The 22,446-nt window shown below is 40.6% G+C and overlaps 1 protein-coding gene and 1 non-coding gene across 5 annotated transcripts; one reads left to right on the top strand and one right to left on the bottom strand.

Moving 5' to 3' along the window:
- Nucleotides 1-6,441: 6,441 nt before the first annotated feature.
- Nucleotides 6,442-7,600, bottom strand: LOC145821576 (uncharacterized). Its single transcript, XM_082918105.1, has 2 exons — nt 7,163-7,600; nt 6,442-7,071 (listed from the first exon to the last, which is right to left on the bottom strand). The coding sequence occupies exons 1-2, from the start codon at nt 7,598-7,600 to the stop codon at nt 6,442-6,444; spliced, it is 1,068 nt and encodes a 355-aa protein (XP_082774231.1).
- An 8,569-nt stretch (nt 7,601-16,169) lies between these two features.
- On the top strand, nt 16,170-21,667 carry LOC114269976 (uncharacterized). Of its 4 annotated transcripts, none has more exons than XR_014364042.1 (10): nt 16,170-16,404; nt 17,113-17,177; nt 18,012-18,075; nt 18,599-18,661; nt 19,083-19,160; nt 19,340-19,402; nt 19,995-20,043; nt 20,148-20,294; nt 21,191-21,282; nt 21,388-21,667. It is a non-coding gene; the product is annotated as an uncharacterized LOC114269976 (transcript). The 4 variants fall into 4 exon arrangements; XR_014364043.1 differs by lacking the exon at nt 17,113-17,177 and adding an exon at nt 18,354-18,520 and having other exon boundaries at nt 16,213-16,404; XR_014364045.1 differs by lacking the exon at nt 17,113-17,177.
- Nucleotides 21,668-22,446: the final 779 nt, after the last annotated feature.

Below are 22,446 nucleotides of genomic sequence, written 5' to 3'. Positions count from 1 at the left end.
CGCCGCTTCCAGCGGGCTTCCATCAGCCTAAGTTCACACTTTACGACGGGAAGACCGATCCGTACATGCATGTGAGCCACTTCCGACAGGTTATGGCCGGACATCGGCGCAATGACGGACTTATGTGCCTAATCTTCCCGTCAAGTTTAGGCGAGCTGGGCTTAAAGTGGTTCGAGAGGTTGCCGGAAGGGAGTATACAAAGGTGGCATCAGTTGGCCGAGGCGTTTGTTACGCGCTTCAAAACCAACACAAAAACACCAAAGGAAGTTGATCACTTGCTGAGTGTCAAGATGGAACCGTGCGACACACTGAAGGCGTACAATTCAAGGTATTGGGAAACCTTCAACGAGATCTTAGACTGCCCGGTCAACCTTGCTATCACGCAGTACAAGCGCGGTCTCCCGGTCGGACATAGACTGCGGGACTCGCTTACCATGCACCAACCGACTTCCATGGGCCAGCTCATGCAGCGCATCAACGAGCACATCCGAGTAGAGGATGATGCGTCGGCTTCCACCGTGAAGGCCACTCCGGTCGGAACAGACAAGAAGACAGCAGGCAAGGTGCACGCAGTTGGGCAAGAGTCCAGCCGCTCAAATGACCGGGCAGAGGAATCAGACCGAGGTTCAAATCGAAAAAACCGGGGTAGAGGACGTCGGAATGATCGGGATGACTACCCCCGTGATGACGTTGAGGACGCAAACAGGAGAATGAAGGCAAGGACTGGCATAACCACGGTCTTTAAGATTCCAATCTATCGCATACTTAGCGAAATCCGAGACGAGGAGTATGTTCGGTTTCCTGCTAAGTTGGGCGATGGACAAAAGGGGTACAACCCGCGGTATCGTTGTACGTTTCACCGGGAGAGGGGCCACCGGACTGAGGATTGTTTGCCTTTGCGACAACATTTGGAAGAATTGGTTGCGGCCGGGCATCTGGACCTTTACATTGATGGCGGAGTGAAACCAAATCAGGCTCCGGTTGATCCCAGGGGACAGGACGACCGAGATGCACCACCACAAGGAGTCATTAATGTCATCCACGGCATCGTGGAACCGGAGCGTGTCTGCGAACTCCGGGGCATGATCAAGAAGGCAGAGCACATGAGGGAAGTTTTGTCAGTACAGCCTGCCATCAAAAGGGGGAAGACAGAGGAGAAAGACGTGATCAGTTTCACCTCAAGGGATTTAGAGCGTATCCAGACGCCGCACAACGATGCTCTTGTCGTAACACTACGCGTCAAAGAATTTGATGTTAGACGGATCTTGATCGATCAGGGAAGCTCGGTCGAGATCATGTATTATGATGCGTTCAAACAGCTCAAACTTCGTGAGACAGACTTGGCACCGGCCGCTTCGCCACTGGTTGGATTTAACTCGCAGCCGGAGTGGCCATTGGGAAAGATTATCCTGCCGGTCAAAGCGGGATCCGTGGTCCAGCAAGTGGAGTTTTGGGTGCTACAAGTGCCTTCAACGTACAACCTTATCCTTGGAAGAGGATGGCTTCACGCCATGCAAGCTGTAGCATCGACCTACCACCAGGTGATGAGATTCCCCTCGGCTATGGGGGCAATCGAGGAGGTTTGGGGTGATCAGGTCATGTCCAAGCAGTGCTTCGTGGCGGTCAACGGGAGCCGGGCTGCCAAAGGATTCGTTCAAATGATCGAGGGACCGGAGGACCAGAGTGTCTTGGATGATGTTGGCACCAAAGTAGAAGACAAGGCAGTTGAAGAATTAGTTGAGGTGCGGATTGATGCCGATCAGCCGGACAGGTTCTTCTTGCTCGGTTCGAGTCTCTCGGCCATGGAGAGAACCGAGATGATCGAGTTTTTAATGGCGAACATCGAAGTCTTTGCATGGTCGCCCTATGACATGCCTGGTCTTGACCCAAGCTTTATCTGCCATCACCTCAATGTCTTCCCTGGAGCAAAGCCAGTCATCCAGTGAACAAGGCGATCGGCGCTGCATCACGCCGAGGTAGTAGCCGAGGAGGTAAAGAACTTGCTTGAGGCACGAGCAATACAGGAAGTGCACTACCCTCGGTGGATTTCCAACACGGTAGTGGTGCCCAAGAAAAATGGAAAGTGGCGAGTTTGTATCGACTATAAAACAGTCAACCGAGCTTGTCCAAAAGACAGCTTCCCTTTGCCGCGCATTGACCAGCTAGTGGATTTGACGGCTGGACACAGTCGGCTCAGTTTCTTGGATGCATACCGCGGCTATCACCAGATTGCCATGCATGGGCCTGACCAAGAAATCACCTCTTTTACGACTCCAAGGGGACTCTTCTGCTATCGAGTTATGCCCTTTGGTTTGAAAAACGCCGGGGCAACCTTTCAGAGGATGGTGACCAAAATGTTCGCTCCTTTGCTCGGCCGGACAATGGAGGCTTACATCGATGATATGGTGGTAAAGAGCCGACATGAGGCACACCATCTGTCCGACTTAGCCGAGATGTTCGCCATTCTTAAGAAGCACAAGCTGCGCTTGAACGCCTCGAAGTGTACCTTTGGCGTGGGATCCGGGAAATTTTTGGGATTCTTAGTCACGAACCGAGGCATCGAAGCAGACCCTACTCAGATCAAAGCCGTGCAAGAATTGAAACAACCTAGCTCGGCTAAGGACGTACAGCATCTGGCCGGTATGGCCGCCGCGCTTAATCGATTTATAAGCCGGTCATCAGATCGCTGCCGCCCTTTCTTTCAAGCATTGAAGTCAAAATTCTCATGGGATGACGAGTGTGACCGAGCTTTGGCTGAGCTCAAGGATTATTTGTCTTCCCCGCCGCTGTTGGTTACACCAGAGCCCGGTGAGGAACTCTACCTTTACCTTGCCGTCTCCCAGCACGCAGTAAGTGCGGTGTTAGTCCGGGCTGAAGGAATTAAGCACCTCCCAATTTTTTACGTAAGTAAGACCCTTCTGCCGGCTGAGACGCGGTACTTGCCGCTGGAAAAACTAGCGTTGGCACTGATGATGGCTTCGAGGAAATTGGCACATTATTTTCACGCCCATACCATCGTCGTACTGACCGAGTTCCCTCTCAAGGCCTTGTTTGAGCGCGCAGACTTTTCCAGCCGAATATTAAAATGGGCGGTCGAGTTGGGACAGTTTGATGTGAAGTTCCAGCCGCGCACCGCCATCAAAGCCCAAACCTTGGCCGATTTTGTTGCCGAGTTCTCACCTGGCACTCATCCGGTATGCCCGGTCGTCATTGCCGGGGCAGATGATGAGACGCCCACAATGCCAACCGAGGAACTACTATCTGCCGAAGGTCGCGCCGCGGAGTTAGCGCGCACCATCGAAATTCCCTCAGTTTGCACGGTAGTATCTCCCGGTGTTGCGATGACGGAGTTGTGTATCACCAACCCATCCACCCTGTCCGGTACCGCATCACCAAGGGGGGAAGGAATGGTTCCACACAGCTCAGAACTTGATGATTCGCCTACGGACTTGGGCATTCTGAACCAACTTGCTGAGTCCGGTGCCGAATCCTCAAGGGGGGAAGGAATGGTTCCAGGCAGCTCAGAACCTGCGGCCGGCTTCACACCGCAACCTGGTGTTTCGCCTACGGACTTTGGCATTACGGACCAACTTGCTGAGTCCGGTGTCGAATCACCAAGGGGCACTGACTTTGAACCGGTCAACACCAAACTTGACACCGCACAGCCGAGCAGTTGTGATCCCATTGCCCTTCGCAACTCTCAGGACCCATCTGACTGCTGGAAGCTTTTCGTGGGGGACATGTGGAAGCTTTTTGTTGATGGAGCGTCCAACCGCCATGGTGCCGGCCTAGGTATTGTTCTTATATCCCCGGACGGCCTAACCATAGAGCATTCTATCACACTCGGCTTCCCGGCATCTAACAACGAGGCTGAGTACGAGGCGCTTCTTGCTGGGCTCAAGAGCGCAATCCAAATGAAGGCTGCCGAGCTTCTGGTATATAGTGATTCCCAGCTTGTGGTTAATCAAGTTTCCGGGATTTATGAAGCGAAGGACGACAGGATGGCGAAGTACCAAGCTCTGGTCAGGGACCATATCAAGCAGTTTGAAGCAATCAGAGTCCAGCAGATTGGCCGGGAAGAAAACAGCCGGGCTGATGAACTCGCCGGCCTCGCTTCCATGGTAGATAGCACATCTCCAAACCCCCTGTTGATTGACTTTCTTCCGCGGCCAAGCATTGAAAATGCCGGGCAGACGGATGTACTCTGCGCCGAGCTAGGTCCTTCATGGATGGACCCATTGATCTCGTTCCTCAGAGACCGGACTCTTCCAGCGGACAAGAAAGAAGCACACAAAATCCGGGTGAAGTCCGAGCGGTTTTGGCTCTCTCCATCAGGCGCGTTGTATAAGAAGTCCTTCACCGGTCCTTATCTCAAGTGCGTGCACCCGAACAGTGTGGAGGCCTTCTTGTTTGAAATTCATGAAGGCAGTTGTGGCAGCCACGTCGGGGGACGGTCCTTGGCTTACCGAGCTATTTCGCAGGGATACTGGTGGCCGTGCATGCAGGCCGACGCCCAAAAATATGTCCGCAAGTGCGAGAAATGCCAAAAATTCGCTCATCAGATCCACCAGCCTGCCAGGGAACTTCTTCCCCTCACCAGTCCTTGGCCTTTCGCCATGTGGGGGCTAGATATAGTGGGACCGTTGCCAACAGCACCGGGCAACCGGAAATTCTTCATCGCGGCCACAGATTACTTCACAAAGTGGGTTGAAGCTGAGCCCTTGGCAACCATCAAAGAAAAAGACGTGAAGCGATTTGTCTGGCAGAACATTGTCACGCGGTTTGGCGTCCCCAAGATTTTGATCTCTGACAACGGTACCCAGTTTGACGGTCGCCTATTCAGAGGATTCTGTGAAGATCTAAAGATAGAATTCTACAACTCCACCCCGGCCTACCCGCAGTCCAATGGTCAAGCCGAAGCATCAAACAAGACTATACTGGATGGGTTGAAGAAACGGTTGGAAAAGGCTAAGGGCAAGTGGGCTGAAGAATTACCGAGCGTCCTTTGGGCATATCGAACAACCCCGCGACGTTCGACCGGGGAAACTCCATTTGCTTTGGCTTATGGCATGGAGGCGGTCATACCCTTGGAAGTTGAAATGCCCACCCTCAGAACTGAGAGTTTTGAGCCCGAGCTAAATGCCGAGGCTATTGCCTTGGAGTTGGACTTAGCGGAAGAGCGCCGGGAGAAAGCCCTCATCCATGTTGCCGCTTGCCAACAAGAGCTCTCCAAGAAGTATAACAAGACAGTGCACCCCAGACCGTTCAAAGTTGGGGATTGGGTTTTGAGGAAAATTATGGGCAACACCCTGGTGCCAGGAGAAGGCAAACTAGGGGCAAATTGGGAAGGACCTTACAAGATCACTGGTCTGGCGGGCAAGGGGGCTTACCACTTGGAGGATCTAGAGGGAAGAGCCATACCCCGGCCATGGAATGCGGCCAACTTGAAATTGTATTATTTTTAAGCTTTTTACTTTCCTCTTTTTTGTAAAGTAATTTTTTGGCTTGCAAAGCAGAATGTAATTCTTTTTGTCAAATTATAGAAGTCATTTTGCATTAGCACTCGGATTGTTCTTTTAATGTTTAAAACCGAGATGATTTGCTCCGGTTGGAAGAGTTGGTGTTTTGTCCAACTTAGGATTCCCAACCGAGATGATTTGCTCCGGTTGGAAGAGTTGGTGTTTTGTCCAACTTAGGATCCCCAACCGAGATGATTTGCTCCGGTTGGAAGAGTTGGTGTTTTGTCCAACTTAGGATCCCCAACCGAGATGATTTGCTCCGGTTGGAAGAGTTGGTGTTTTGTCCAACTTAGGATCCCCAACCGAGATGATTTGCTCCGGTTGGAAGAGTTGGTGTTTTGTCCAACTTAGGATCCCCAACCGAGATGATTTGCTCCGGTTGGAAGAGTTGGTGTTTTGTCCAACTTAGGATCCCCAACCGAGATGATTTGCTCCGGTTGGAAGAGTTGGTGTTTTGTCCAACTTAGGATCCCCAACCGAGATGATTTGCTCCGGTTGGAAGAGTTGGTGTTTTATCCAACTTTGGATTCCCAACCGAGATGAAGTACTCCGGTTGGAAGAGTTGGTGTTCTGTCCAACTTGGGATTCCCAACCGTGATGAAGTACTCCGGTTGGAAGAGTTGGCGTCTTGTCCAACATGGTATCTTGTCCAAACTTAGCAACAACCGAGATGGATATTTCGGTGCGAGAATTTGTTTTGTTATGCTCAAGTGCGTCGACCATGTTATGGACTCCGGTCGACCAAGTGTTCAAATGATAAGTCATACCGAGATAGTTTGCTGAAGACGGAATTAATTACTACCGGGCAAACACTTAGCGAAAATTCAAAATTTTTCATTGATAAAGAAATTCATTACAAAAGGTGGGGACAAAGCCCGGTTACATCAAGTGTATTGAAAGCAAAAATACAAAGAAAAGAAACCTAAACAAAGGGGGAAAGATTGGTGAACTCATCCTCGGCAGCATCAGCATCAAGGTCAACAGCTTGGCTTGCTTCTTGGGCGCCGGGCTCATCGTTGCCGGGCTGTTCAGGCACCTCGGCCTCTTCTTCCTCAGAATCTGTGTCATCCTCTCCATCTTCAAGTCCTTCCTCGGCCTCCGCTTGAAGCGCAGTAAATACATCATTTGCGTATGGCACGAGGTAGACCGGTAGTGAAGCTTTGGGAGGATTGGCAAAAACGTCGGTGTCAGAGCCCTGGCCGAGGTGTTCACAGGCAGACTTCCAACCGGCCTTGCAGTAGATGTCTTGTGTTGCAAACACCTGCTTCTTATAGCTCTCCTCGGCCTCGTTGAACCCGGCCTTGTTGGCAGCCCGGCAAGCCTTCTTCTTCGCCTTCTTCAAAGCGTCAACCTCGGCCTGAAGCTCACCTTGTTTTTTCTCGGCTGCGCCCAGCTGACCGAGCAGTCTATTATTGTCATGGTTGGCCATTTCGAGAGAAGCTTTAGCCCGGCCGAGCTCGGCTTGGAGGCTTTCAACATGGCTCGCAGTGTCGTTGGCTTTCTGCCTAAGCCGGTGGATGCGCTCTAGGACCAAATGTTGTTTTTGAATGGCCTGCACAAAGAAGCATAGTACATCAGAAAGGGGACCGAGCAAGAAGAACCGAGCAAACACTTGTGAAATGTTAAAAAGAACGCCGACTTACCCTGGCCATCGACTTCACAGAAGATTTTACCAGCCGGGTGTCAGGGACGTGGTCACTGCCTACCACGTCGCCCGGAAGGAGAAATGCTTTGGAGAGATCGAAGGCAAGCAAATGTTCTTTGTCTGCCTTGATCGATGCAGTCGCCGGGATGTCCTGTCCCCGGTGCTTCAGCTGAGGACGCCAAGCGGGCACGGGAGCAGGAGTTTCAGCAGGATGCTCGGTTGTCAGCTCGGTGACGAGCTCGGCGGAGAGATCTGCCCTTGGTCTTTTTCCAGCCCGGCGCGCTTCTCTGGCAGATTGCACGGCAGCTGGAGCTGGAGAAGCAAGGGCTATAACGGCAGCACTCGATTGACCGGCAGCCGGGGAACGGGTGGTGACGCTCGGAATCTCGGCTGAGGTCGCGGTTAGGAGGTTTTTGATCCGAGATCTTTTGGCCATTTCTTGCTCGTCGGTTAACCGGATTAATGGGACGTCTGGTAGGGTTGGATCTGGAGGTGGCGAAGGAGCTCTGAGGAAGTCAGTTACTCTACTCCGGCGCGGTGCAGAATATCTGTAGGTGGGTGTGTAGCCGAGCAATTCGTTGCAGTCTCGGTGACGGTACCTAAGCACGGCCCGAATTGCCTCGACGTTGGGGAATTGGTAGTTGGCTTGCAAGGCTTGGATGGCTGCAAAAGAAACAGGGAAACCGGTTAATAAAACTAAAAGAATAAAGTTAACCGTGCAAATTTGAGTGGCTTACATGAAGAACCGAAGTCCTTGCTTATGAACCAGCCCGGCACCTCGGCTGTTTCGTAGTTGCCGGACACCCAGAAGAAATCATCATCGTGCATATCTTTGTCCGGGGTGCTGGTTACGATTTTTTCCTTGCCCGGTCTTATTTTTAAATAGTAAGCTAGGCCGTCACCGGTGTGGCCCATTGTGTACTGCCTCAATATCTCGGCTAGGCCTAAGTTGGTGCCTAGGCGTTGGTTCAATTCATGTACGCCGTTGATCATTCTATAAGTGTTGGTGGACACTTGGGTTGGCGCTAGCCCGGTACGGCGTAAGAACTCGGTAATCAGTGGGTTGAGAGGGAAACGAAGGCCCCCTTCGACAATGGACAGCACGGTGAAGGGGCATTCCTCCCTACCCCAAGGCGTGGTCTCTTCTTCGGCCAACTCGAGATGGACATCGGCCGGGACGCCGTAGTCCTCTCTGAAAGCGGCTAGCGCGGCCGGAGTATCCACAAGGAAGCGGAACTTCCCCATTTGTGGCCGACTTACTATAGCCCGGTTGATGGGTTGGGCACGGTGATAAATTGCTGCAGCTCGGTCCTGAGAGGTTCAGGAATGACAGGGGTCCCCTTGGACTCTGCAGGAAAAGGATGGCAAGTGTAAGTGTGTGGTTTCGTAAAGGGAGCTAGACTTCAGCTCGGTCGGTAAGGGGGCCAAACTACCTCGGTTGTTTGATTAAGGAGCTCGGTCGCCCAAGCAGACCTGATGTTAGCCCGGTTGAGCGACCAAGTCCTTTGATTATCTCGGTTTCTGCCCCGGTTAGAACAAACACGTTGTTTGCCCGGTTTGGCTGGTTTCTTGGATCAAAAAAAAGGTCCAGAGCCCGGTTCACCCCAGTTCTTCGACGTTCTTCAGGAAGACGAAGAACACCAAGAACATTGGGAGGTTTAGAATGTTTTCTATGGTCTAAGCCCTAAAAGCTATGTTTTCGGGTCCTAATGTGTGCAAAATAAGAGTAAATAGCAACATAAGAGAGATTGGACATCTTACCTGTGAAGGGCCGAAGGTGTTCTTCCCAAACACGAAGAACGGCGGGATGGCAGTCGAGCTTGGGTCTGAGAATCGACAGAGATGGATGCAGCAGTAGAGGAAAAATGGAACTGGGGGGGGCAAGTTTGTATAGGCGTTAGAGACCGCCCAAATTCAAATTCTGGCAAAAACGGCGGGTTGGCTGCCCGATGACCAATGGCAGACCGCCACGTGTCACCATTTATGGCTTTGGCAGGACTGAAGCGACGGGTTGAAAAGACGAAGAGCCAACCGAGCTACTTTCAACGAGAAAAGGTCAGCCGAGGAATATAACCGGTCAGATCTGCGGACAATTGCGTCAACTAGCTCGGTCGAAGCTTGGCATCTTGACGACCAGATAAACGTTATCTCGGACGAGGTGAATAATCCCAGTCACGCTTCCGCGGACGGAATTAAGGGGCAATTGAGAGGGTGATTTATGCTCCGGCGTTGGGCCGAGGTATAAACCGAACAGGTTGGGGGCCCAGCAGAGCAGTGGGCCGAGGTGATCGACTGTTCACCCGGAGATGGGCTACCAGAACTTGGGCCGGGCAGAGTTTGGACTATGTGCTGCCCCGAACCGTGCAGACCAGGATGCTCGGTCCGAGGATTGACGAGATCGGACAGACCGAGAGGCCGGCGCTCGGAAAGGCGCGGTCAGCCGAGGTAGTTGACTGACCGGCGAGAAGACCGACCAAAGGAGGATCCCGGGCTAAGCTTTGCCGAGATGCCGCCTAGCCCGGTCCTTCATTCGGTTATCCGGTCGGGCGCTTAAGGTATGAAGCATGGTATGACCGAGGTAGGGCAGCTCGGCTGCCGAGCTCCAGCTATGCTGGCAGGCAGTTGAGAGCAGGTGATGAACGGCATGGTTTAAGCTGACAGATGGGATAGCAGAGCCACGTGTCAGGAGATGACAGGGAGTGGATATGGGGCACAGAAGGTATATAAGCCTGTCTGCGCCCCCCATACGCGACAGACGAACACTGTGTAAGAAAATCCTTACACTCAAACACTCTCTCCCTTCTCTCTATTCCCTCTAAGGTGTGTGCTAACTTGACCGTTGGAGGGTTTTTCCGGCCACACACCGCCGGGTAGCTCATCCTTATTGACTCGCAGGTGATCGGACATCGACGGAGCTCGGAAGAAAGGAATACGGGCACGCCGGAATATTTGCTCCCCGTACAATAACTACTCTATGACCTGTGCTATACACGAGATAAAATAATATATTATTTTTTCAATAAGATAAAATATTATTTACATTTTATCTTCTTTTTTTTTCTAATATTTTATTGCTCATAAATAAAAAATTAAATACAAATTTATGAGTTGTGTATTAATGACTTCCTTTCTCCACCCAAACAAATTTAATCGTTAATCAATACGTGCTTTTAATTTTTTTTGAAAACATAATAATAAACAATTTAGGTTATTAGTTTTCTCTCTCCCAACCCATACATTCAGTATTTTTCCTTTGAAATGTATAAATAATATGTGCAATTTACTAAAATAAAATAAAAAATTACAAATAATTGTATAAAATGTGTTCATTCCATTTGAAAATTAAAAATATTAATTAAAAGAGCACAATTAAATGACATTTTGAAAATTAATAGAACTTAAGAACTTTATAAGGAACAAAATAAAAATATAAGACATTTCTTTTTAAATTTATTGATAAGGATTTCTATTATGAAAATTTTAAGTTACAAATATTTAGGATTGAATGGCCTAAACAATATATTTTTTTTAAAAAAAAAGTTTTGTAGTTTGAGACTTAAAACTCTAAAAACAGTCTTTGTTAAAATTAAAAAAAAAAAAAAATCATTTACAATACTCTATATATTAAAAGGATTGGATAATCTCATTTTATTTTATTATTTTTTTAAAGTTATAGCATATTGCATTTTTTTTAGTCTTGTAATGGTTAAATAAGTCATATTGTTTAGTAATTTTCTTAGTTTTCTTAACTTTTTTTTAAAACTTCATATAGGAAGACTTTTTTAATGATTTTTTTTTTTATTTAAAGAAAGAAACTGAATGGAATTTTTATTTGTAATTTTAATTTCGAGTAACCCAATTTTTATTTTTTATTTTTAAAAACATAGATTTTGAAAAAAAAAAATCAACATGACGAATTAAGTCAAGGAGTAAAAGGAAAAAGATTTTCTTTTTGGGATGGGGACTAAACTGTGATAATTTTTAAAATTTTCACTTTTAGCTTGTTTTATGAGATAAGTTTTTTTTTTCTTTCTTTTTTTTGGCTTGTTGATATTTGAAAAATGACAAAATGGTTTTTATAACTAAAAAAATTACTTTAAATACCTTAGGCACATGAGGCCTTAATTACATACTTTGTGGGCTAATTTTCAATGTTCAAAAAATGTACTCATAATTTTATTCACACATATATATATATATATATATATATATATATATATATATATATATATATGATTCAAATTGTAATGTGAAGAATTTACTCTAGATCAAATTCTAAGTATTAATATGTAAGTATCAATTTCTACAAAACTCATTACTAAAGCTATTCCAAATTAATTTTACATATTTGTAATACTCTTTTCTATGAATAGAGTTTTTCATTAAAAGTAAATGAATAACCTTTTGTTCTTTGAGTGCATCTTCAATAAACAAACAAATAAAAATAAAAATGAAATGTTAAAACGTGAAAATAATACCATTATAAAAATATTAAATTATTCTACACTTATAAACAAATCATACATTCTAACGAAGTTTTATTGAATAAATCATATAATAATGGCATTTGATTGAGCAACACTGTAAATACATTATCCCTTCTGTCGTTTTTGGTCCGTATGGAGGTTGTGGAATGAATGTTTGTTTAAGGGAGCTCATCCAGATATTCAAGTTTTATGCGAAAAGATTAAAGTGCAGATAACTTTGTGGTCCAAAATGGCTCTTGAAAGTAGATTATTCAGTGCACGACATTGTATCCAACCTCCACTAGATCAGGTTTGCTGTGTTATTTCTGTTATTGTTTCTTTGACTTTTGGTCTTTCCCGTGGTTGGTTTCTTGCCAACTGTTGGGGTGTTAGGGTGTTTCTTGCCAACTGTTGGGTCCTCTCTTTTTGTTCACTGAGTGGGATCAAGTTGCTACATTTCATCAATCTATGTGCTGTTGTTAGCTCTGTAACTTTCCCTTTATTGATGTATCCTCATACTTTGTATGCTATATTTCATCAATAAAGTTTTCTTTGCTTATCACACTTTGACAAAAAAAAAGATCTCACTTTTATTGGAAGTGTGATAAAAAAAATTAGATTGATATTTTAATCACACTTACTTTGATTGAGTGTGATAATATTTATTTTTTATGTCACTTTTCAATTTGAATGTGATTATATATATATTTTTTTAATCACACCTTCTAATTAAAGTGTGATTATATATACACTGCTACTTTTTAATCACACTTTTTAAACAAGTGTGATTATATATATATTTTTTAATCACACCTTCTAATTAAAGTGTGATTATTTATATATTTTTTAATCACACCTTCTAATTAAAGTGTGATTATATATATACACTACTACTTTTTAATCACACTTTTTAAACAAGTGTGATTATATATATATATTTTAATCACACATTCTAATTAAAGTGTGATTATTTATATATTTTTTAATCACACCTTCTAATTAAAGTGTGATTATATATACACTACTACTTTTTAATCACACTTTTTAAACAAGTGTGATTATATATATATTTTTTAATCACATATTCTAATTAAAGTGTGATTATTTATATATTTTTTAATCACACCTTCTAATTAAAGTGTGATTATATATAAACTGCTACTTTTTAATCACACTTTTTAAACAAGTGTGATTATATATATATTTTTTAATCACACATTCTAATTAAAGTGTGATTATTTATATATTTTTTAATCACACCTTCTAATTAAAGTGTGATTATATATACATTACTACTTTTTAATCACACTTTTTAAATAAGTGTGATTATATATATATTTTTTAACCACACATTCTAATTAAAGTGTGATTATTTATATATTTTTTAATCACACCTTCTAATTAAAGTATGATTATATATACACTACTACTTTTTAATCACACTTTTTAAATAATTGTGATTATATATATATTTTTTAATCACACATTTTAATTAAAGTGTGATTATATATACATTACTACTTTTTAATCACACTTTTTAAATAAGTGTAATTATATATATATATATATATATACATATTTAATCACACTCCCTAAATAGGTGTGATTGTATAAAATATTTCAATTTGATTTTTATATAAAATATACAATTCCCAAATCCGCGCCTCTATTCTACCCATGAATGATAGAGACGACTCACTACTAGAAAATGAGGCGTTAGACACGGAACTTTTTCACCCATTTTTTCATCTTCCTATCTCTCTGTCTCTGTCTCTCTTCTCTTTCTCTCTCACTCATCACTCTTATCTGTCTGTCTGTCTGTCTGTCTGTCTCTTTCTCTCTGTGTCTCTGTCTCTCTTATTTTTCTCTCTCTCACTCATCACTCTTCTCTATCTGTCTCTCTCTCTCTCTCTCTCTCTCTCTCTCTCTCTTTCTCTCTTTCTCTCTGTGTCTCTTGTTCATCTCTCTTCTGTCTATCTCTCTCATCTCTCTTCTCTCTCTGTCTCTCTTATCTTTATCTCTCCCGCTCATCTCTCTCTGTCTCTCTCTCGTTTATCTATTTTCGCTCTTTTTTTTCTCTCTCTCTTTGTCTATATCTTTTACCCATTTTTTCATCTTCCTCTCTCTCTTCTCTTTCTCTCTCTCACTCATCACTCTTTTCTTTCTGTCTATCTGTCTCTCTCTTTCTCTCTGTGTCTCTCACTCATCTATCTCTTCTCTCATCTCTTTTCTCTCCATATCTCTTCGCTCATCTCTCTTCTCTCTATCTCTCTCATCTTTCATCTCTCTCTGTCTTTCTCGCTCATCTCTCTTCTCTATCTCTCTCTCTGTCTCTCTCGTTCATCTCTTTTCTCTCTATGTCTCTCTCGCTCATCTCTCTTCTCTCTATCTCTCTCTCTGTCTCTTTCGTTCATCTCTTTTCTCTCTCTGTCTCTTTTTCTGTCTCCCACTTTCTATCTCTTTATCTTTTTGTCCCTCTCTCTCTCTTTCTCTCTTTGTGTTCGCGTTGCTTACTCTCTCTCTTCCGTCTTCTCTATTTACTGAGCTCCCTCTTGATTTATCTATCCACTACAAGAAAATGCACTTTTAGCGACCACTTTGTCTCTCTCTCGCTCATCACTCTGTCTTTGTCTCTCTCTCTCTCTCTCTCTCTCCTCTATCTGTCTCTCACTCATCTCTCTTTCTCTCACCACCCATCTCCTTCACCATCTTCACCACTATTGCAAACGCCATTTCACTACCACCATTATTACCACTGTCACCACTTCACTTCTACGACTACCATTACTACTACCATTGCCACCACTACCATTACTGCCACTACTACTACCATTACCTCTCCTTCATCCTTGCCACTTCATCTACTCTACCACTACCACAACTTCACCACTAATCTTCTTCGCTACCACCACCACCACCACCACCATCTCTTATCCACCTCCTTCACCATTACTGCCACTACTACTACCATTACCTCTCCTTCACCCTTGCCACTTCATCTGCTCTACCACTACTACAACTTCACCATTAATCTCCTTCGCCGCCGCCGCCACCACCACCACCATCTCTTATCCACCACCTTCACCACTACTACTACTCCCTCTCCTCTACCACAAAAAATTAGTTCATGATTTTTAATAACAAAAAAAAAATAGGCCGTAGAAAAATATTTTTCATTGACCACAGAAAATTATTTTAAATTTTAGTGGAAAATATTTTTTTATTAAAATATTACCCCTACTTCTACCAAATAGAAAATAATAATATTTTTTTCATTAAAATAAAAATGAAACAAATAAATTTTCAATCTTAGTAACTAAAAAAAAAAAAGATTTTTTTAAAAAAAAATTTATTAACTACAAAAAAATATATTTTTTAACAAAAAATAAATTTTTTTGATGACGACAACCCCGTCGCAAAAAAAAAAAAAAAAAAAAATTAACCGACATTATTTTATTATTTAAATTTTATTTCTGACAAAAAAAAATATTATTTTTTATTCCCGCCCCTTTTTGTTTTTCATTCCCGCTCCCCTCCCCCACCTTTTTTTTTTTTTTTTTTTCTATTCCCGCTCGGCGGAGGAGCAGCCGAAAGGGCAAACGAGCCTTAGCAGTCACTTGAAGCAGTCCAAACCCAAACCCTGGATCAAACTCTCATCCTTCTCCGCCCATAATACGCCCTCCCTCCCTCCCTCCCTCAAACCCCAAATCTAGGGCTATACACAATCACCACAATTCTGTACATACATATTGACGATGATGGTGTTTGCTCATAGCATGTGGTTGCTGGGGTTAATTAAGGAGATTTGAGATTTTAATTAGTCGTTATCCTAATTTAGTTTGGGATTTATGATAATTGTGGAATCTGATTCGTATATGATTCTTTTAAAGATTTATTTTGCAATTAGAAATTAAGGGTCCAAATGGTTTAAGGACGTGAAATTAAGAAGTTGAATCAATTTAATTTTTAATTACGGATCCATTTGGGAGTTTAATTAAATATTCGATTCATTTTAGTAGAATTGAGATCCGATTAATTAGGTCTGAATTGGAGTTAATTAGGTTAATTAAATTATGAGGATTGAGAATTGTGATTATTACGAATTAAATTTATTTATGGGGTGTCCAATTTGAATATGTAATTTATTGACGGAAATTTGGAGTCTGATTAGAAATTGAAGGCCTAAATGGTTTGAGAAATCAAAATTGATGATGACAATAAGTTTAATTTAATATTTGGAGCCTTTTGGGAGTTTGATTAAAAAAAAAACTGATTCAGATTAATAAATTTAAATATTATTAATTGGGCTCTAAAGGAAGTCAAATTAGACTAATTAAATTAAGTGGGATTTGGGATTAGTCATGATTGATTTAATTATGTGTTAATTAAGATTTATTAAGATTAAGTGTTGCTTAGTTAAATTAATTTTGATCATACAGTAAATTGTAGAATAATCTAGAATTGGGTGTGTTTGTGGGTGCGTGTGTGTGTTGAGAAAATCTGGATGTGAAAAGAAGGCTGTGTGTGTGTTTGTTCATTGTTTATACGTTGTATTAGATAGAGCCCATTGAATTCATTCTTTGACATTCAGGAAGAGAGCTTGAGCCGTAAAGAGAGAAAGGCCCAGAGAGAGAGAGAGAGAGAGAGAGAGAGAGAGAGAGAGAGAAAGAAGGAAGGAACTCAAGGCTTGAGAATTGAAGGAAGAACAAAGGAGAAGAGGGTTTTGTGGGATACCAAGAGTCAAGCAAAAAAATTGTGGAAAAATCATCATAAGGTAAGAAATTTCATCTTTTTTTAGTATAGTTAAAATAATCTAGACATAAATTGATTCAAGATGGATTTTTAGAGGATTAAAAATGAAGATTTGAAGATTAATTATTTAAATTGGGTTTTACATATTTTGAGTTAAAGATGATGAAATTCTTCTATTTTAGATCTATTACGATTTGGGTTTGATTGTTGAGTTTTATACTCTCAATCAGTTTCTATGAGTGTTTTACATGTAGAAAAATGATCAATTTGATGGTTGTTTTGGAGATTAAGATTTGGGTTAATCTAGGGTTTGAATGCGATGTAAAAATTAGGAATTTTGGTGTTAGGAAATTTATATGTTGAAATTGACTTGATAAATGGTAGATTGGGTATCTCTATGTTCTATGGAGGAATTTTATAAATGATTGAAGTGGTTTTACTTAAGTTGTTGAGTTTATGAAAATGTTGATTTTTGACTTTTGTAGTTAATTGATGGTGGTATTGTGCATATAAATTGATTGGATATTTAAAAAGTTTATTAACTCAAAAAAATGTACAAAGGATGGGTGTTGTGGAGATTGGATAAGAAGTTTGTTTGGGTGACTTGAAGTTGGAGGAGTTCTTTAGCTTGTCATTCCATAGCATGTCTTATTTAGGATAAATTTTGTAGATGTTGTAATTTTCATTGAAAGCTTTTCCTTAATTTTAGATCCTATTTACCAATTGTTAGGATTGGAGGGAGGCGTCTGGGAATTAATTCATAGAGTTTCAATCTATGCTTTTGCTAATTTGGAGGTGAGTATACTTACCATGGAAATTACCTTACCTCTATCTTTATTACAAAGTTTGAAAATAATTTTTTGAATTAAAGGAAATGAATGATACATTTCATCATGATATATGTATAAAAAGAAAATCTATAAATTTATTGAGGCCAAGGGTTGAGTTTTAATAAAGATATGATTTCATTTGTATAATGAAGCATTAATTTTTTTTTATGAGAATTTATTTAAGTTGAGTCGTTCAAATTTTATGATGATGATGATTGAATGACAGTGAAATGTTATGTGAGGGTATTTATTTTATTGATCATATAACCGAATATAGCCTTTGGGGCCACAAGGGCCAAAATGCTTTGGGGTCCTGGGGACCGAAATGTTTTAAGGACCATAAGGGTCGTTGTATGTATAAGGGGTCCCGGGGACTGAAACATTGAAACGAGAATTGAAGTGCTACGATGACATGAGTTATGTTCCTATGGTTATGTTTTGGGTAACGGTACCGTCACCACCTAAGTCGCGAGGTAACGCGACCCTAAGGCTATGTAGTGGATTGTATGATGGACAGGAAATCTTAATGTATTGAAAAGTTATATTTTTGTTTTCTTTCATTACCCAAATGTATTTTTTTTTCTGCCTTATGAGATTCCTTGGAAAAATCTTGATAACGTTTTAACAAAATTGTATTTCATCATTTTTATTTTTATTTTGTATAAATTTAAGTCCAATTAAACTCTTATGTTTAGGATCTTTATTTTGAACCCTATTGGTAGGAGCAAGTTTTATAACTCCACGGTATTGGTATACTCATTGGGCTTTAGCTCATTCTTTTAAATAATTTTTTTTTCAGATTCATAGACTTTTGTGTGGCTCGCCTCAACTTGGAAGACTAAAATTTTTTTGAAGGATCACAGGTGGGCATCTTGTTGTTGAGGTTTTGCTTAGGGTCATTCTAGGATGTAAGCTTACCCTTTTTTTTATGAAGGATGTTGATTGTAAATATTGCTTATGAAGTTGGATGTATTGATGGATTCGTGATTAGTATGTATTATATTTTTTTTTTGGAGGAAATGCTTGGGAACTATCTTGTAGCATGATAATACTTTTTTTTGTCTTTGAATAGATTATCTCATATATGTTAAGCAATTGAAAGGTCTTATGCACTTTTGTTGATGTGGTGATGTGATGTAAGAATTATACAGGAATTGTGGTGTAAATGTGTTATAGCGTTTGAGGTGCACCCTCTTGGCAGGGTTTTGCCTTGCCAAGATTGGGTCGTTACAAGATGAGCAGATAGTTCATAGTCTCAATGGATGCAGAGTGACTGATCAAATTTTGCGTTTGGTCCCAAATATTCACGTTGTTATTGAATATTTTTGTTCATAAATTTGGCTTTTTGTATGTGTTGCTGATTGTGTTTATTTTTGTCATGGTCAGAGCTTTCGTACTACACTGAGATGTGTGACACTCTGGGCAAAGCGACGTGGGGTTTATTCAAATGTGAGGATGCTCTTTCATTCTTAATGTTTCTTTGTTCTTGCTGCTGTGTCTCATTTCTGACTACATATGCTGTGTGATTCTCTGTCACAATCAGGTTTCAAGGTTTCTTGGTGGTATCAATTGGGCGTTACTTGTTGCTCGTATATGCCAACGTTACACATGGTGTATCATGTACATTGATGAATAAATTTCATTAAATATTATTATAATTAGTGATGTGTAAAATATGTGGTGCATCTGCCATCACTGGGGTTTCTCTAGCCGACGGGAAAAAAAGCACATCAATTATTGAGATTTATTCCTCGGATGCGCTAACATGATACATATTCATTGTAGTACTTGATTCTGTTCTTATCATGTGTTGGTTGGATCTCATTTTTTTTAATTGTTGAGATTTACTAATATGTTATTGCTTGTTTAGGTCTCCGATAATTTACTTCATGATGCTAGTAGCAATCAAGAAACTTTAATCTTTTGTTCTCAAACCCTCAGAAGCAAGGTAATCTGATTCTCCTGCTATTCATTATCTGTGCATTTGTGATTTGTACCAAAGGTTACTGCTATATAATGCTATTCACCTGTGAATATGTCTTTTGATTTGCATTTATTATAGGTTTTGGTATATCAAGGCAGCCTTTCTTTTCACATATCATAGTGCATTTTGCTTGTGATGGACAGGTACAACGAGATTTTGAAGAGCTGCCTTCTGAAGCTTTTCGCCCGTTACGGGATTTATTAAATGTAAGAATATTTATAGGTTTTACACTTTTATGAGGTTCTCATTCAGAATTTGGCATGAGTTATCATATGATTTGTTGGTAGTGCCATTTCTATCTATAATTTCATTGTTTACTGGGGGAGCCTTGGGATCTACATGTTTGCTAATTGAAAGGGGCAAATGCTATACCATAGTTAGTGGGAACTGAAAGTTATGCTTTACATAGATTCTTTATAAGCTTAGCTTGTTCTTCCATCCTTTTCTTTCTTGATAAATCTGCAACAGTGTTCTTTCTTATGCACTATAAAGACGTGTGAGGATTGCAGATGGGCAGTTTGTAACTTTCTATTTTGAATCCTAATATCTTGAACAAGATCCTGCAATCTGAAAAAAAATACGCCAACGTTGGTGTACCTAGTGCCCCCTTTCCCTCACTGTTTCTTTCCCTAATTTTCCACTGTTCGTAGTGTAAATAAGTTTTGTCTATATGCTGCTGTTTCTATTTAGTGCATGTAAACTTGTTTTCTTGCAATTGTGTGCATATGTTGATTCATGTTTGTGATGCAAAAGAGTTTCTTTGACTGATTACCAGCCTTCACATGGTTGTAAATGCAGAGCTTATTGAAAACATTTCACAAAGGCCCCCCCTAAAGTTAGAACCCAGGTATTGTTGTTTTCTCTGTACAACCACTTACACTCTTGTGCGTGCACACACAACTTGGAATGTAAATACAAAGATATGTCCAGCTAAAATTTGTCACCTTTTAGATTAGCCTTGCTGTGGCTGCATTGGCTGTTCATGTTCCTGCTAAAGATTGGGGTGATGGTGGCATTGTAAATTGGCTTAGAGATGAGATGAATTCTCACCCCGAATGCATACCAAGCTTCCTCGAGCTACTAAGAGTTTTGCCTGAGGTATACTCAATTCTGTTCAGAAGAAATATTTAATTTGAAATCAAGCTTTGTCTGTCGATGAGATCATAAAAGGGATGGCGTCATTGGGCCTTAGGTAGATATGTTATTGGGTGCTACTACTTATCTTGGGGATTTGACTGTGGCTTAAAGAACTCATTTTGGAACAAAATAAACTTCAAGTTAGGAAATTGTGTAAATGAGAAGTTTGGCAATGCTGATGCATATGTGCACTTCAAACTGTCTTTGAAACAAATTTAATACCTATGATGTTTCATGTTAAGATGTTTTTTTTGTGTCCCCACATGTCTAATGTGTCCAATTCCTCCAGCTTATCCGACATGTGTTCAGGGCATGTTCATGTCTAACAAGTGTCTGACATCGTGACCGCCATAGCGGTGTCCATGCTTCATAGGCTAAGAAGCACGGCATAAACACTACACAGATGTGTCGACAGGAATATTATCAGACAATGTCGGACATGACACGTGGATGACACACAAAAATATATAGATTTGAATATTTATTATATATTATATATAGTGTAAGCAATTATTATATGTTATGTATATGAATATTTAATTATTTTTTTACAACAAAATGCAATGCAACACTAATTTTCAAAGTCTGAAGGATGAGAATAGGCATAAATTTATATATATATTTTTTATCATTATATTCCAAATTATTTTATTCTCTCTCTCTCTCTCTCTCTCTCTCTCTCTGCATATGTCTGTGTTACTCTTGGGAAACTGAAAGCTTTGTGATTGGGTATTTTTGGCTGTTCATGTGGATGTTCTAAAGTCTTATGTGATTATGATATCCATTTTGCACAACTTCCCCACCCTAGTTTACATGATAGAACTCTCATAACTGGTTTGAATATCTGTTTGTTTCAGGATCCCTGCTTCTACACTTGCTTCTCACCCATTGGTGCTAACAGCTCTCTCTAGCTTGAATTCTGATATCCTTTCAGAGGCATCCGTGAATGGTACAATGATTGACACAAACTAATTTTTATATATGGTCGCACTATGATAGATTTTTCAACCATTCAAGTTTAATGAAGTTGTATTAATGGAATTGGATGATTCAGTTATATAATCATCATTTTGGTGAAGATGATTGATGACTTGATGAAGCTGAAGAGAGCTGTGGATGAAGTTATTTTCAGAGAATTTGGAGAGCACACTGAATATTATTATTTTTATGATTTTGTATTGTCATATTGTATTTAAAGGGGTTTTATAAGTTTTTTAAGTTTTTTCATTTTTTAATATATGTAAGCACAGATAATTTTTTTTATTTAATTCCTTTGTATATAGTTTTGAATATTTAATTTCCATTTATGAAATATATGACGTTATTCTATTCAATATGTGGTTATGATTCAAAATATAGTATATAGTGTGTATTACATTATTCAAATGTGCATACAAAAATAATATTGATTATTTTTCAAATATGTAGCACATTTTTTTTATCACAGATTTTATTAGTTATTAATCACACTTAAAAGATGTGATCTAAATGTTATTAATCACACTTAAAAGATGTGATGTAAATATTTTTAATCACACTTAAAAGGTGTGATCTAAATGTTATTAATCACACTTAAAAAGTGTGATTAAAAATGATCATTTTTAATCACACTTCCAAAGATCACACTTAAAAGGTGTGATCAAAATATTTTTAATCACACTTAAAAGGTGTGATCTAAAGGTTTTAATCACACTTAAAAGGTGCGATTTAAATATTTTTAACCACACTTAAAAGGTGTGATCTAAATGTTTTTAACCACACTTAAAAGGTGTGATCTAAATATTATTAATCACACTTAAAAGGTGTGATGAAAGCATTTTTTAATGACACTTAAAAAGTGTGATTAAAAATGACCATTTTTAATCACACTCCTAAAGACCACACTTTAATAAAACTTAAAAGGTGTGATTAAAAAACATACATCACACCAAAAAAGTGTGATCTTTATCTATATTTGTAGTAGTGAAAACTCTAATCATCTAAAAGCCTAGAACAATAAACCTTATTTTGATATTGGGCCCAAGGCCTCAAAAATATTTGGGCCACTAATGGAGTTTAGGAATGAGTTTCTTTTATACTGTGTTTAGTTGAATGATTTGAGAAAGGATTTGGA

The sequence above is a fragment of the Camellia sinensis genome, chromosome 3 (genome assembly GCF_055761805.1).
Source record: "Camellia sinensis isolate YWXY chromosome 3, ASM5576180v1, whole genome shotgun sequence".
Classification (NCBI taxonomy): Eukaryota; Viridiplantae; Streptophyta; class Magnoliopsida; order Ericales; family Theaceae; genus Camellia; species Camellia sinensis.
This window is presented reverse-complemented; position numbering and strand designations above follow the sequence as displayed.

Excerpts from the sequence above, each read along its gene's own strand:
- LOC145821576 (XM_082918105.1), bottom strand. The coding sequence starts at position 7,600 with ATGGCCAAAAGATCTCGGATCAAAAACCTCCTAACCGCGACCTCAGCC. Across the intron at positions 7,072-7,162 it reads CTGTGAAGTCGATGGCCAGG|GCCATTCAAAAACAACATTT; the intron begins GTAAGTCGGCGT and ends TTCTTTGTGCAG.